The sequence below is a fragment of the Sylvia atricapilla genome, chromosome 13 (assembly GCF_009819655.1).
Source record: "Sylvia atricapilla isolate bSylAtr1 chromosome 13, bSylAtr1.pri, whole genome shotgun sequence".
NCBI lineage: Eukaryota > Metazoa > Chordata > Aves > Passeriformes > Sylviidae > Sylvia > Sylvia atricapilla.
The window spans coordinates 18,905,093-18,920,876 of record NC_089152.1 but is presented as its reverse complement, the minus strand read 5'-3'; the positions used below and the strand labels follow the sequence as shown (position 1 = coordinate 18,920,876).

Below are 15,784 nucleotides of genomic sequence, written 5' to 3'. Positions count from 1 at the left end.
AAGAGGAAAATGCAACCAGGGAAGCAGTTGTAAGAGCAAATGTGGGTGTTTATATCCAGACCTAGCTGTGCAGAAGATTGTTTTCACCCCAGCATCCAACATCCCCCCCTGCCTCTGCCAAAAGAGATCAGGGGTTAGGACCCTGAAAGCCAAATTCCTGTTCTTGTTTGCCCATGGCACCTCAGCAAGACAGATCTGGGACCCCAAAGGGTAGGTCAGCAACTGGGTGGATCTGATGAGTGCTCTAGTAAAGCACAGCAGGAAAACTTCACACAAATAAACTCCAGCAGAGCCTGTGACTACATATGGACTGAAAATGTGCATTTGCCCCCCGTCCCTGACATATCCTCCCCAAACATTTCCAGCATACAGGGCTGGAGTGTTTATGTTTAAGCACTGAGTTTTGCCACAGGCTGAGCTGGAGCCAAACAGGATGGGTGGCTGCACGCCCCAGCCACACACATTTAACATGTGTGAGGTGCACATGCATTCTTTGAGTCAGCTAAAAACTAAAAGGGCTCTAAAATTAAGCCTCGCCGCTCCCTGTACTCTTAATCCTGCAGTCTCCCTCCTCTGCCCTGTGACACAGTCTGTCATTTCATGACCACATGCCATTGAGCTGAGTCCTCCGGGGCTGATGTATGCTAGGTATTGGACATGCTCCAGCTGCATCTCCAGGCGCCCGCTTTGAGACGAGGTTTCCATACGCTCTCACATCCACATATGGATCACTGGCACTCGTGCTTATTCCTCCAGCACTGAGGAGAAACACAATTTCTTTAATCAGAAAGTGCTGAGGCCCTGGCACAGGCTGCCCAGAGAAGCTCTGGCTGCCCCATCCCTGGAGGTGTTCAAAGCCAGACTGGACAGGGCTTGGAGCAACCCGGGCTAGTGGAAAATAGCCCTGACTGTTGCAAGGGGCTTGGACTAGATGAGCCTTAAGTTTCCTTCCAACCCAAACCCTTCTAGGATTTTTTTAGGAAAAGCAGAAAAACAGACTCCCCTAAGGGTCTTTTTAGGCTGCTGGACTCCAGCAACCTGTCAGATGGCAAACAAGGGAAGGGCTGATGGATGGGCTTGGGAGGCTCCATAATCACAGCACCCACCTGTGGCAGGAACTGGGGGGATTTGGGGTGAGAATCGGGGATGGGATTTGGGATGAATTTGGGGCAGGAATTGGGGTAGGACTTGGGGGTGGGAATTGGAATATTTGGGATGGATTGGCGCAGGAATTGAGGCAGGAATTGGGGGGATTTGGGGTGGGAATTTGGAGAGGTTTGGGGTGGATTTGAGGGAGATTTGGGGTGAGATTTGAGGAAATTTGGGGCAGGAGTTGGGGGCGATTTGGGGTAGGAATTGGGAATTTGGGGTGGAAATTGGGGGAATTTGGGGAGATTTGGGGTGGGGTTTGGGTAAGAATTGATGGGAATTCCCTGCACTGCCTGATTGGATCCCTGCTGGGATTTGGGGTATCGTTCCCAGCTCCTTTTTGGGATCTGAGATCTCATTCCCTGATCTGTGCTGGGATTGAGGTCTTATTCCCAGCCCTTTCCTGGACTTGGGGTCTCATTCCCTGCTTCTTTTTGGGATCGGGGTCTCATTCAGGGCTTGCAGGAGGTGTCCTTCCCTGCCTGACCTCTCTCCCTTCCCTCCCCAGCCTCTTTCTTTGGGGACAGCTTCGTGGAGATGCCGCTGGCGGACGCCTCGCGCACGGTGCGGCTGCACCTGCAGCTGCTCACCAGCCAGGGGAACGGGCTGCTCTTCCTGGCTGCCGGCCAGCCCGACCACCTCCTGCTCCAGCTGCAAGCTGGCCGCCTGCAGGTCAGCCCCCAGCACCCCTGCCCTCTCCCCGGGCTCCGTGTCATGCCTTCATCCAGTGAGGGGAAGAAGGGGCAGCCCAGCTGCCAGGACCCCTGACAGGGAACGCCGAGAGTACCAGAGGAGAGTGGACACAGTTTTGGAAGATTTGGTTAAATACAGAGAAACAGGCTCCTTCTGGGGAGGCTCCTCACCCACTGCCCGGGTGATGGGGGGGTGGTCGTAGGGACACCCTGACACCCTTTTGCATTGTGTGGTCAGACACGGTGCACAACTCCCTCAGGTGTGAGCAGGTGAGACAAGAGGATCTGGGGAAAGAACAGATCCCCCTTGTCCCATCCCATGGGAAGCAATTGAGACAGAGGAGTAAAATTCCCTGCTGTGGTAATGTTGTTGGCATCCACCACAAAGGAAAAGAGGAGGGAGCCTCTGAGGCACATATCCTGCCTCTCCTGCAGCCTGGGCTGGGCTACCAACCACATTAAACCAAAGCAGAACAGCAAGCGAGCCACTGGCCAGAGGTGTCCCTAATGCAGGCCACATGTCCCATCAGCTAACCCTCTACTTAGGCAGGCTCCAGGCTGCTGCCCACGAGGAGAAAAGCCTGCTATTTCCCCTGCCAGTTCCCAGGGAAAAAGCAGGAAGCAGCCCAGGTTGCAAGGATGGAGGGCAGTGGGCAAGAGAGAGTAGGGAAGGAGGAGCCAACATCTGGCAGGGCAGCTCTGTGAGGGGAGGGGAGAAGCCCAGCTGTGGGACTGGGAGATGGAGGAGCCAGCCCTGAGAGTGGGGTTTGCTGAGAATGAGTGAAAAAGGAGAGGAATTCAGAGAGAAGGACAAAGAGGGCAGGCCCATGGGGAGGATGGAGGAGGAGCACATCCAGAGATGTAGGACTGAACTGAGGGACCAAAACCCTTGCAAGCAGCTGGGTATGGGTCCATGCTTCAGCAGGTGTCACTGGAAGGTGGAGAGGTCTCACTTGAGCTGAGGATTCTGTGTCTTTCCCTGCAGGCCAGGCTGCAGTTGGGCTTGGAGAAGGTGACCTTGCAGTCCCCAGCAGGGCTGCAGCTCAATAACCTGGCAGTCCACGATGTGGAGCTGCTGGTGGAAGATGGCAGGATGACACTGACCATCGATGGCCTCTTCAACAGCTCCGCAGACATCGCGGGGCCAGCAAGGGAGCTGGACATCCAGCACGGCCTCTATGCCGGCGGGACGGGCAGCCTGGACCTGCCGTACCTGGCCGAGGCCAGCCCTCCCTTCAGGGGCTGTCTTCACTTGGTGACATTCAATGGCCTGGATGTCCTCTCCCATCTGTCTGCTGACGGCAGCTCCAAGACCTTCCACCGTGTCCAGGAAGGGTGCAGCACACAGTTCTCTGCAGACCCTGAGGAGCCGTTCGGGTTCCCGGGGCCGCACTCCTACGTTGCTTTTCCCACCTGGGACGCAAGGCAGGAAGCGACCATTGAGTTTGTGATAACGACGAGCATCACCCAGGCACCCCTCATCTACCACGCAGGGCTGGAGAATGACTTCTTCTACCTGGAGATCTCCAACGGGCGCCTGCGAGGGTTTGTGGAGAAGGGGAACGGCATCATCGTCCTGCACAACAACGTCTTCATCAGCGACGAGCAGCAGCACTACGTCAAAGTCCACACAGATAAACACAAGTTTGAGATACTGATAGATTACTATGCTTCATCCACCTCCAACCGGGGCATCAACAACTACCTGGACCTTCAGGGAAACCTCTTCATTGGAGGTATGGATGAAAAAGCGTTGCAAAGGCTGAGGGAGCACCATCTGTCTTTCGTCTCTTTGTGGACCATGACCAACCACTCATTTGTTGGCTGCTTGGAGGACCTCCGGATAAACCTGCAGAGGAGGAGCCTGCAGGACGCCGTGATCACAAAGGACATCACAGCAGGCTGTGGGAAGCAGGACCACTACTGGGACTACGAGGAGGTGTACGAGCAGGATGAGGCATCCACCTCCCCACCTCCAAACGGCTTTTCGGGAGCACCGGGCCTGGTGGTGGAACCGTGCCGGCCCGACAGCAGCTTCCCCCCTGCCTTTGCCAACATCAGCAGGCTGCTGCACGTCAGCCCCCTCATCGTCTCGGAGGGGGGCATGGCCTACCTGGAGTGGAAGCACACCCAGCCAACGGTAGACTTGAGCCTGGCCAACATCCGCCAGTCCCAAATCCTCTTCAGCATCACCAATGACCCCAGGCACGGCCAGTTGGAGCTGGACGTTCCCGGGTCCAGGAGCAGAAGGAAGTTCACTTTGTTAGACATTGTGAATCGGAAGGTCAGGTATATCCACGATGGCTCCGAGGGGCCCATGGACCAGCTGATGCTGGAGGTGACAGTGACCACCCAGCAAGGGGTCCCAGAGTGCCTGCGGCAGGGGCAGGTGTACCTGCTGCCCATCATGATCAACCCTGTCAACGATGCCCCACAGGTGATCTTCCCCCGCGGGAACCACATGACAATCCTGAGGCACACACGGAAACACCTGACCACCGACATCCTGCAGGTCCTGGATGATGACTCATCCTGCGAGGACCTCGAATTCCAGCTGCATGGTCAGCAGATGGAGGAGGGTTATGTGGAGTTAGACTTCCACCCTGGAGTGCCCATTGAAGAGTTCTCCTGCAGGGACCTGGAAGCTGGCAATGTAGTCTACGTGCACCAGGGTGGGACAAATTTACAGCTCACCTTGCAGGTGAGTGATGGCACCGTCCCGAGCCCCATTGCCACCCTGAGGATCCTCGCCATTGATCCTGAAATCCGCCTGGTCAATAACACCGGCCTCTCCCTCTCCCAAGGAGGGGCCGCACGCATCACCACAGCCAACCTGTCAGTGGAGACCAACGCTGTGGAACAACGGGTCTCCATCCTGTATGTCCTCACGGAGCCTCTGAAGTATGGTGAGGTCCAGAAGCAAGGGAGCATGGGAGTGGAATGGAAAAAAGTCGAGTCCTTCCACCAGCAAGACCTGGAGCAAGGGCGCATCCAGTATTTTAGCACAGACTCAGAGCACCGGCTGGAAGACAGCGTGGAGGAGGTGAGGTTCAAAGTCCAGGTGGGGCAGAAGCTCTTGCCAAACAACACCTTCCTTATAAGGATTAAGAGAGCCACCATTAAGATGAGGACCATGGCTCCCCTCCAGATGAAGAATAAGCGGCACAGAAATATCACCAGCAAGGAGCTGGAAGCAATGTTGGAAGATCCAAACTCTGCCCTGGTTCCCTTCCACTACAAGATCATCCAGGCTCCCAAAAAGGGAAACCTGGAGCTGCTTGGCAACAGGCTGACTGAAGGCTTTGGGTTTACTGAAGAGGACCTGCAGGGAAACCACCTGAGCTACAGCGTGACCATCAGGAACTCGCAGCAAGCCGAGGACTTCTTCCAGTTCCGTGTCCATGCTGGTGAGCAGCACTCGCCCGTCTATACCTACAGAATCAGCATTGGTGGGGACCCTGACGCACCGACTTTGACCAACATGCTCCTGACCGTGCAGGAAGGCGGACAGGCTGTCATCTCCAAGGATCACTTGTTTGTGCAGAGCGTGAACAGCATGGACTATGTCTATGAGGTGATTGAGGGGCCGGCACACGGCAGGCTGGCCTGGGCTGCGTCCCACGGCTGGGCCTCCAGAGAGGAGATCACGGAGTTCAGCAATGACGACATCCTCCAGCGCCGGCTGCTGTACCAGCACGATGACTCCGAGACGCTGGAGGACGATATCCCCTTTGTTGCCTTCAGGCAGGGTGAGGGCAGCGCCGAGTCGGAGGCCGAGGAGGTGAGGGGCGTTTTCAGGGTCTCCATCCAACCCATCAATGACCACAGCCCTGTCCGGGCAGTGAACAGAGTCTTCAACGTGGTGCGCAATGGGCAGCACCTGCTGACCACCGACGACATCGCCTTCACTGACAAAGACTCCGGCTTCTCCGACACGCAGCTGGTGCTGACCAGGAAGGACATCTTGTTTGGCAGTATTGTGTCTGTCGATGACAGAAGCCACCAGGTCTATCGATTCACACAGGACGACCTGAGGAAGAAGAAGATCCTCTTTGTCCATTCTGGGGCTGACCGGGGCTGGATCCAGCTACAGGTCTCAGATGGCCTCCACCAAACCACAGCGCTCCTGGAAGTGCAGGCATCAGAGCCCTACATCAAAATAGTCAACAACACCGGTCTGGTCATCCACCAGGGCACCCAAGGGAGCATTGACTCCTCTGTCCTCAGCCTGGAGACCAACATGGATATCAGGTCTGATGAAGAGATACGGTTCCTGATAACCACCCCCCCAAGGTGGGGGACCGTGCTGAGAGGGGAGCAGCCAGTCATGGCCTTCTCCCAGAGGGACCTGCTGGCAGGAGAGATCTCCTACCGCCACAACGGGAGCAGGAACAGCCGGGATGAGCTCCAGTTCACTGTAGAAGCAAATGAGGTGGCAGTGGAGGACACGCTGGCCATCAGTGTGTTCCTGGATACCCATCCCAGCCCCTTGAGCATGGTCAACCACAGGGAGATCTATGTTTTCCAGGGGGAAGCGGCTGGGATCAAGGAGGAGGACTTACTGGTGAGTATGCCCTTCTCTAGTCATTCCCATGCCTGCATGACTTCCCTGGCCACCAAACCAGGATGGCCACCCATTTTAATGGGACTCCATTTTACTCCCACCTGCTCAGAGTCCAGGCCTTGTGTTCTTGCCAGGCTTTGCCCAGGGGCAGAGAGGGCTTCAGGCGTGGTGGTTCTTGCAGTTCATCCCACGGCAAAGCTTTGAGGGATTGATTGCACAGCAGGTGGGCTGTGGCCCAGCCCCAGTTACCAACCCTCCCACTCATGCCTGGTCTCCCCTACACTCCCAGGTGACCCACGAAGAGATATCTTCCCAAGACATAGTCTACCTGGTGAGCAGCCCCCCAGCATCTGGCTTCCTGACAATGCTTCAGCACAGCCAGGACATGAATGAGCAGCCCAGCCTGGACTCCATCCAGTCCTTCACCCAGGAGGACATCAACAGTGGCAGAGTCCTCTACCTGCACTCCAAGCCCAACGAGGAGCGTGACCAGTTTGTCCTGGACATCACAGCCCGCAATGCAGACCCTCTGGAGGGGGTGGTGGTCAGCCTGGTTGTGCTTCCCATCACCGTCCCCTTGGATGTCCACAACATCACGGTGCCAGGAGGTGGCTCTGCCACCATCTCCTCGAGCATCCTCCACATCCCCAATGCCTACTACCCAGCTCTCGGCGTGGAGTTCAGCGTGCTCGAGCCACCCCGCTTTGGCACCCTCCTGAGCAGCCAGCGGCCCGAGCAGGGCGGGCTGCACAGCTTCACCTGGAGCGAGGTAAAGCCCCCACAGGCACCCACCTGCCCAGCAGGCTGCTGTCCCGAGGGTCTGGGGAGAGCTCGGGGTGGTCTCCAGCCCCCAACCACACTGGAAGGTTGTGGAGGGCTGCATGAGTCTTCTCCCCATCAGAAGGGATGGAGGCATTTGGGGTGATGGGTTTGCTCTGCAGCCCCTGGGGACATGGGGTGGAGATGCAGGCAGAGCAGCCAGGCTGGGCTCCAGGGCTGCTTCCAGCAGGGAACCTACAGGATTGCCCCTGAGCTAGTGGTGGGCTGCCATCATCCTCCCAGCATGGTTCAGGGTCCCCTCCCCAGAGGGGCCGGTGGCCTTTGTCACCCATTGAGGATCACCCGGCCCTTGCCCCGCAGGTGGAGAACCAGCAGATCCAGTACAGGCAGGATGGTCCCCGATCCCTCACCGACAGTTTCACCATCCTGGCCAACGCCTCCGAGGTGTCCCGGCAGAGCCATCCCCGGACTCTCTTCATCACCATCCTGCCCCGCGGCACCAAGGGGCCGCGGCTGAAGGTCAACGCCGGTTTGCAGGTAAGGGAGGAACACCGCAGGGAGGGGCGGCCAGCCCAGCGTGGGGACCCCCCTACACTGGCGGGACTTGGGGCTCGGCGGAGCGGGGCTGCCGCCCAGAGGCCAGCCATGGGGAATGGGGAAGGGAGGAGCGTTTTCCCGACGGGGCGAGGCTGTGCAGGAGGCGGAGAGCAGGCTGCCCTCGCTCCCGGCCCGTCCCGCCCCGCCGCCGATGCGGGGACCGGCCGCGAGGTGGGAGCATCGCCCCGCGGTCCCGGCGCGGCCAGTGCTGCCACGGCGGCACAGCGCCTCCGCAGCCCCTGCTCGCTGCCCCGGCAGCTCCAAGAGTAGCTTGCCCGCGTTTCACCAACGCAGGTTGGAATCACTCAGTCATCTGGGCGGCTTTCACATCTCTCTTTATGTCCATCCCGGAAAACGGCAGAAGGGAAGAGGTCTCACCTGCTGCTGAACTCCCACCTTCTGCTTCAAACACCTCCCTGTCTCCTTCACTAATGCAAAATTCCAGCAAAGAATTTAATGGAAAACACGGAAGCACAATCATCCCCCCCCCCTCCACCCCCCCGTACCTACTTTCACTATCCCGGGGTTTCCCATGGTGGCAGCTGGAAAGCAATCTGCTCCATGAGGATCATCACACAGTTGCCTTGGGAAGGGTTCTGGGAGCCTGGACTCGGGAGAAGATGCCCAAGGGTAAGGGGCTGCCCTGCCTAGCCCCAGAGACAGCTGTTTTGAGGGATACCAGCAAACTTTGGGAGGTATCCCCAGCCCCAGCTCTGTGCTGCCTCAGTTTCCCCCCTCCAGCCCAGGAAGCTTCCCATCAAATCCTTTATGTAGACCTGCCTCAGCTGGGCCAAAATTCAGGGAGAAGTTGACCCCTCAGCTGCTGGGCCTGTGCCAGCCCCTTTTCCCCACTGCAGACATCCAGTGTAAGCATGGCCTTCCCTGCCCCCCAGCCATCATGCTAAGAATAAGGGTGAAAAGACAGCAAAACCTCCTAAAAATAAACTCGGAGGCAGCAATTTATCTGCCTTTCCATGGGAATCCCTTTGCACACTGGAAAGAGCAGCCACAGCCGCCCAGAGGAGCTCTGGAGCGGGGAAAGGCTTCCTTCCCCCAACGGGGACGATGGGAGAGGCCCGACCCTGCTGTGTTTGTGCTCTGCTGAGGGATGACTTCAGTGTTTAAAGGTCAGGCCGGGCAGGGAGAGGGATTGCACAAAGGTTTCCAGGGATGCCGAGCCCTCGGAGGGCTGGGAGACGACAGGCTGGGTCTGGACCCCAAAGCGGAGCCCCTTGGGAAGGAGCAGCAGGTTTTGGGCTGGATCTGAAGGAAGGATGGCTGGATGCCACCGAGAGAGAGGCTTCCACCACCAGCCCAGAGCACACGGCCACGCTCCAGGCACTGCTCCGCCGCCTCCCCGCCTGCTCTCCCCGAGAGCAGAGGCGACACGGAGGCTGAGCAAACACAATGAGCCGAGCAAGGAGCGCAGGAGCCAGGCGGAAGGCTTTAATAATTCAGCGAGGACGAGGAGCACGGAGAAATGGGTCAGCTCCCGCGGCTCGGGGCGGGGAGCAAAGCTACTCCAGCCACTCTGACTGTCCCTTCCCAGCGGGCAGCGATGCCCTGGGGCTGCCAGCCCTCACTGCTTTGCCCACGGGGAGTTTCCTTTGGCTCCAAGCCCCTGGTGTGAGTGCTGCTCCAGCTGCTGTGGGTGCTGGAGAGAGAGAAAGCAGCCCAAAAACTCAGTGCGTGCACAGTGAAGCTGCTGTCCCGGCTGTGTGTCCAGCAGCACTTCCCCCACCCTGCCTCTCCAAAGCTGTGTTTTCCAGCCTGCCTCTGCCATCCCGTGGGGACTGCTGAGGGATTTAATTTCTCTGTCGGCACCCACACCCACTCAAGCAATGTTTTGAGTTAGGCCAGCTGAAAACAGCAGAAAAGAGCTCATCCAGCAGAGCACCTCCTCCAGCGCCTGCCTGGGTGTTGTCTTGCAGATTCCGAAGATGCAGATTTGAGATCCCAGCCTCATGATGCTGTGGGATGCTGCACATCCCACCCCTCCACCCCACGTGAGCCACAGCACAGCTCCATCTGTGCACCCCATGATTTCCAGGCATCCTGAGGGCAAAGGGCAGCTCTGGGCTGCGTGGGCAGAACCTGTTAGGCAGCAAGATCCATCCCTGTGGTCTGCCAAGACAGAGATGTGGCACAGGGTCACGAGCAGGGAAAATTGTTGCCTCCAGCTGGAGATGGGAGATGCCAGGGCCATGGGGTGGCAAGGTTCCCACAGGAGGGTCAGCACCACTGGATGGGAGGAAGTGGTCCTGGGAAGTTCCTCAGTGGCTCTGAACTCGGCCACATATTTGTCATTCCTGGAGGGTTTGCTGGGACAGCGAGCCTTGCTGCAGCCTTGTGAGGGGGTGGTAGGACGGGAACTGGGGCGAGCAGCAGCGAGGAGAAACACCCAGCCAGGGAGAGGCAGGGCTGCTTGTGGTCGCTGTGTACCCAGCAGCAGCCTGTGCACCCCACTAAAACCCCTCCCCTGAAAGGCAAGGTCTCAAAGGCACAGCCCCTGCCCCAGGGCCCTCTTCCACTGCCAGGAACTGGGGAAACAGAGGCACCTTTGCCCTCCAGCACAGCTGTGCAGAGGCTCAGACCCGGCTGCGTGGCACGTGCTGGCAAACACGGCAGCGGTGACGCAGGGCTGGGAGGAGGCCAGATGATGGAGGAGTCACCCAGGATGCAGACAAGGCGCCCTTGTTGGGCTGGGATGTGCTCTGGCACCCAGCAGAGTGGTCTGAACCGGGATGGGAAAAAAGGGGAGAAGTGCCAGGGGTATCTCAGGGGGATGACAGCCTCTCCCTGTCCCCCAGCTGCGAGAAGGTGCCACGGCTGTTCTCAGCGCCCACATCCTGCGTGCCGAGGATGAGGACTCCCCAGCGGAAGAGGTGACCTATTCCATCCAGCCCCCAGCCAACGGGAAGGTTGTGCTGAGGACAGCACCCAGCACTGAGGTCCAGAGGTTCACTCAGGCCCAGATAGACAACGGCCTCGTCCTCTTTGTGCACCAAGGTAGGGCAGGACTGAGGTGCCCCCTGCACCACCCCAGAGTGATGGGGACACTGTGCCACCACAGGGGATGCACACCCCGTGCCTGGTCCAAAACCCTGACAGGTTAATGGGGAGCTGCATCTCCTCTGGCCCCCACAGATGCCCAGCTCTGTGCTTTCCACAGGACCCCTGGATGGCGGCTTCGCCTTCGATCTGTGGGATGGTGAGAACCTATCTCCTGGGCACTTCTTCCTCATCAGGGCACAGAGAGAGCCCATCATCAGCCTGGCCAGGAAGCAGAGCCTCACTGTCTGCCCAGGTGGGTCCCCCTTCCCCATCCTCCCAGTTCAAATGGGGCCCCCTTGGACCTCCTCCCCTTGCCCAGGCACTGCTGAGATGTCCCTGGCAGAGGTCCCAGGTGGGTGGCCACGTTGAAATCCATAATGGATGTGTTTTCTAGGTGCCCTACAGCCCATCACCAGCCAGAACCTGCAGGCAATGAGCAACAGCCCCACCAGCTCCAGCACTCTGTACTACAGCATCGAGCAAGCCCCACGCCTGGGCAGGCTGACCACCTCACAGGGGGAGGAAATCAGGAACTTCACCCAAGCCCAGGTGAGATTTCAATTCCTCCAGCCCCTGAGAACCCCAAACGCAGCCCTTCATCACCCCCCACCACAGCATGGGGGTCCCATCTGAGCCCACTGCCACCGCAGGCACCTGATCCCAGGCAGGAGACATCGAAAGGCTCCAGCCGTGCTGTGACTTTCCCAGCTCTGCCAACAGCTGCTGAGAGGGATTAAGAGCTGCTGTCCCAGCCTTGGATTTAGCACTGGGGGAGGCTGAGGGAGCTATAATCCCTTTTCCTAGGCCATCTCCCTGCTTCAGAGCCAGCCAGCCTAGCTGCTGCTGAAGGGAAGAGCCAAGCATGATTTTTTCACCCCTGCTCTGAAAAAACCCTTCTCCCGTGGGGGCAAATTTTGCAAGGCCCAACAAGGGTCTTATTTTAGTCCATCACTCAGAGACACATAGGTTTACCCTCCGTGGAAGCTTCTCTGTGATGTGCTCACCCTTGGAGGATGCTGAACAAGCTCAACCCTTCCTCTGAGCCTCATTTCCTCTAATTGCTGGGAGAAACATCGTGGAGTCACAGAACAGTTTGGGTTGGAAGGGAGATTAAAGGTCACCTTGTTCTGCCCCCTCCACGGACAGGGACATTTTCCACTAGAGCAGGTTGCTCCAAGCCCTGTCCAACCTGGCCTTGAGCACTTCTGGGATGGGGCAGCCACAATTTCACATCCTGGAAAAGAAACACCATGAGCTCTCCATGGTCACTACTGTGCCATGGCTACTGAAAATCCCCTTTTCTTACCTAATTCAAGCTTGCTTGATCCATCCCAGAGTCAAGACAGGAGCTGATCAAGGATTTTTTTTAATTTTCAGGTGGACAGCAATCTGATTTTCTACCAGCACGAGATGCCAGACAAGCCCTTCTGGCTGGCCCAAGATGCCATCCGCTTCCGTGTGGTCACTCCCACGACCATCTCGGATTCTTTCATCCTCCTCGTTCTGATCTCCTTCGAGGAAAATTGTCCCCAGCGCTTGACTCAGCTTTGGAAAAACGCAGGTAAGGGTAGGATGGGACAAACCAGCTCTTCAGAAGGGCTTGTTTGTCTGAAAAAGACACCACTGTGTTGTTCTCCGTGGCTGATAGATTACACCAGACATCTAAAACTGCATCCAATTCCTTCTGTCATTGCGTCAAACTCTCACCAGCTTTCAACAGTTGATTCTTTTCCCCTTTCTTGCCAGGTCTGCAGCTCCCAAGTGCTCAGCAGGCTGAGATTGACACCTTGGTGTTGGATGCCTCCAACCTCCTGAGCCAGATCCTGGTCCCTGAGAGGGCTGGATATGATGTTGTCTTCCTGGTGACGGAGGCACCGGCTCATGGACAGCTCTTGGTGGCCGGTGTGCCTCTGGAGCAGTCACGGCCCTTTTTCCTGCAGTCAGACCTGGCAGCGAGGCGTTTGGTGTACGCCCACAGCGGGGACAGCACCTCCAAAGATCAGTTCCGTTTTAAGGCTTGGCTCCAGCCCCAGGAACAGCAGTCTGTACGTCCTCCACAGGATGGGGTGGTCATCTCTGAAGCATTCAACATAACAGTGACCAGCAGCACCAAGTCACCGCAGGTGGTGAAGCGGCAAGAAGTGCTGCAGGCCCCACAAGGCTCCGTAGTCACCTTGTCACAGGAGTACCTGGATGTGGCAGACCCACTGGTGTCCCCACAGGAGATGGTGTACAGCGTCCTCCAGAGACCCCTCGCTGGCCACGTGGCCAGCGCACACGACCCACGGGAGCCCATCAGCCGCTTCACCCAAGCAGATGTCAATGCTGGCCACGTGGTGTTTGTTGCCACCGGGAGCAGTACCCCAGGCTCCTTAGCCCTGAGGCTCTCCAGTGGCCACCACCCACCCATCCAGACCTCACTAGAGATCGAGGTGCTGCCTGCCCTGAGCACCACTGCAGTGCTGGAGGTGCCCCAAGACCTGAACAGGGCCCTTGTGTCCCACCATCACCTGCTGGGTGCCACACCACGAGGGGCAGGTAATGTCCTGTACAGGATCACCAGGGACCCCAGATTTGGACAGGTGCAAGTCAACCAAAAGCCATCGCGGGGCTTCTCACAGAAGCAGCTGGATCGCAGGGAGGTGACGTTCACCTTCAGTGACCTCAGGTCGCCCGAGGATGACTTCCAGTTCGTTGCCATTTCATGGGCAGGGAACAGGAGCGGGGTGGTGAATGTGACTGTCCGTGCAGCGGTGAAGACCCGAGTGGGCAGCTTGTGGCCCCGAGGCACCACAGCCCTCCTGGACACCAGTGTCCTTGATGCCAGTGGGCTGGCCAACCACACCAACAGCATCCCAGTCTTCAAGGTCCGCAGGGCGCCCCGTGCCAGCCGTCTTGTGAGGGTATCCAGAGATCCGGGACAACCCGCCTCCCCAATCGAAACGTTCAGCCAGAGTGAGCTGGAGCAAGGGCTGGTGGGGCTGGAGATGCTGGATGCTGGGGACACCCAACAATCCCTGCAGAGGGACAGCTTTTCCTTTGAGCTGGTGGCTGCTGGCGTGCCACCCGCGCTGGCATCCCTGGAGTACAGCATCGAGCCCTACAATGCCTCAAAATCCTACGGTGTCACCCTGCTCAGAGTCCCGCTGGCACCCTCACCCCCAGTGCCCCATGGCACAGCGCGAAGCAGCCCCAATGCCAGCGAGCTGGGCGTGCCCCCGACTCCCTGGCTGGCCCCCAGTGCCACCACTAGCCCCAGCCCCGGGGCGGGGGGCACCTTCCTCAGCTTCATTGAGGCCAACATGTTCAGCATCATCATCCCCATTTGCCTCATTTTCCTGCTGCTGGCCCTCATCTTGCCCCTGCTCTTCTACCTGCACAAGCGCAACAAGACCGGGAAGCACAACGTCCAGGGCACTCCCGCCTCCAAGGCCAAGAACGGGGCCGTGCCAGACCACGAGACCTTCCGGAGGACAGACCCCAGCCAAAACATCCCCTTAACGACTGTCACCTCCCTGGAGGGCAAGGGCACGGGTCCCCCGCCCTCAGGGGCACCTCCAGACCCCGAGCTCCTCCAGTACTGCCGGACTTCCAACCCCCCGCTGAAAAACAACCAGTACTGGGTGTGAAGGGCTCTCGGGTGTGGTGGCACGAGACCACCTGGGCGTCCAGCCCCTCCTGCAGCACCAGCAGCCACCTCCTCCCCGCTCTCCTCCTCCTCCCTGGGAGCTGGCATCCCACAGACGCAGGAGGGGCTCCAGCCCACCTTGTAGCCCCACATCTCCTTTGGGCAGGGGAGGGGGACAATACATAAGCAACTGGGGACAGGCAAAATTCCTGAGCATTGCTGGGAATCGCTGATTTTGGGTGCTCATTTGGGCCACCTGATGGAGGCCACAGTGCTGAGGGGCACCTGATGACACTGGTCCCCACAGAGCCACCCAGGCTGGTCCAGTGGTGGCTCCTCTGAGAGCAGCACAGTCGCCACAGGGGTGCTTTTCACAGCTCTTGGTAAGAGAGAGAGGATGAGGAGCAGCTTGCGCTGAGTCAGGCTGGGGATGAAGCTGCCCAAATTCCCCAGGGCTAGGCGGGCTGAGACACTGGAGCAGAGGCTCGGAAAATATTCTGTGGCCAATGCCAGGGGAATTTAGGAGTCCCCACCCACTTGGAAAAATACCCGCCTCGCTCTTTCTTTACTTGCCGTGTGCTGCATAAAGCCAATAGCACCGAGCCCTGGGGGGGTTGCACAACAGGTAGGATGCCCTTGGCAGGGAGGGATGGCTGGAGCTCACCTGGGCAGTGTGAAACCAGAGAGGAGAGCAGAGAAGCAGAGCCAGCACGGTTTTCCACTGTATACTCCAGTATGGCAGAAGCAAACAGAATAAAGTGCCTTTTCCAAGGTGCATCACTGTTTTCCTAAGCTGTCTGCTTTGCCAGGCCTGTTTTCAGCTGCTGTGCGACATTTGGAGGTAATGGACCATATTCTGGGCTCTTGCTCAAATATTCCCCAGCCCAGAGTCCTAAAAACTTAAATAGAAACTGTCTGAGGGAGGGCAGAGGAAAAACTGAGTGCTGAGCTCAGGATGGGACCCAACAATAACACCCAGCACTGCTCCAGCTGGGAATCTCATCACAGAGCACATCCTGCTCACACATGTCAGATGGGAAGCTGACATGAGCCCCCAGGGACCACGGGGGACCACTTGCACCCCTCTCACCCAAGATAAAATCCACTACACGATCCCTCCCTAAACAACGACCCTGTGTGGTCCCACTCCAAGGCTGTGGCAGAGCTGGGATGTTTGCCTGGATCATGCCAGCAGCTTTCCTGGCTGGGTTTATGGTGCCAAACCTTCAGTGAGCAGTAAATCACACCTGTCCTGCTTCAGCTGGTGCTGGCACATCTGATGGGCATCCAAAGCCATCAGAGTGCAGGCAGACACCCTGT

General features: G+C 58.1%; 1 protein-coding gene across 1 annotated transcript; it reads left to right on the top strand.

Moving 5' to 3' along the window:
- Nucleotides 1–1,577: 1,577 nt before the first annotated feature.
- On the top strand, nucleotides 1,578–15,241 carry CSPG4 (chondroitin sulfate proteoglycan 4). Its single transcript, XM_066328740.1, has 9 exons — nucleotides 1,578–1,821; nucleotides 2,827–6,405; nucleotides 6,695–7,174; nucleotides 7,546–7,722; nucleotides 10,593–10,791; nucleotides 10,955–11,089; nucleotides 11,231–11,385; nucleotides 12,214–12,397; nucleotides 12,583–15,241. The coding sequence occupies exons 1-9, from the start codon at nucleotides 1,687–1,689 to the stop codon at nucleotides 14,463–14,465; spliced, it is 6,927 nt and encodes a 2,308-aa protein (XP_066184837.1). The 5' UTR covers nucleotides 1,578–1,686; the 3' UTR covers nucleotides 14,466–15,241.
- The last annotated feature ends 543 nt before the right edge of the window (nucleotides 15,242–15,784 follow it).

Excerpts from the sequence above, each read along its gene's own strand:
- CSPG4 (XM_066328740.1), top strand. The coding sequence starts at position 1,687 with ATGCCGCTGGCGGACGCCTCGCGCACGGTGCGGCTGCACCTGCAGCTG. Across the intron at positions 10,792-10,954 it reads CGTCCTCTTTGTGCACCAAG|GACCCCTGGATGGCGGCTTC; the intron begins GTAGGGCAGGAC and ends TGCTTTCCACAG. Across the intron at positions 11,386-12,213 it reads GGAACTTCACCCAAGCCCAG|GTGGACAGCAATCTGATTTT; the intron begins GTGAGATTTCAA and ends TTTAATTTTCAG.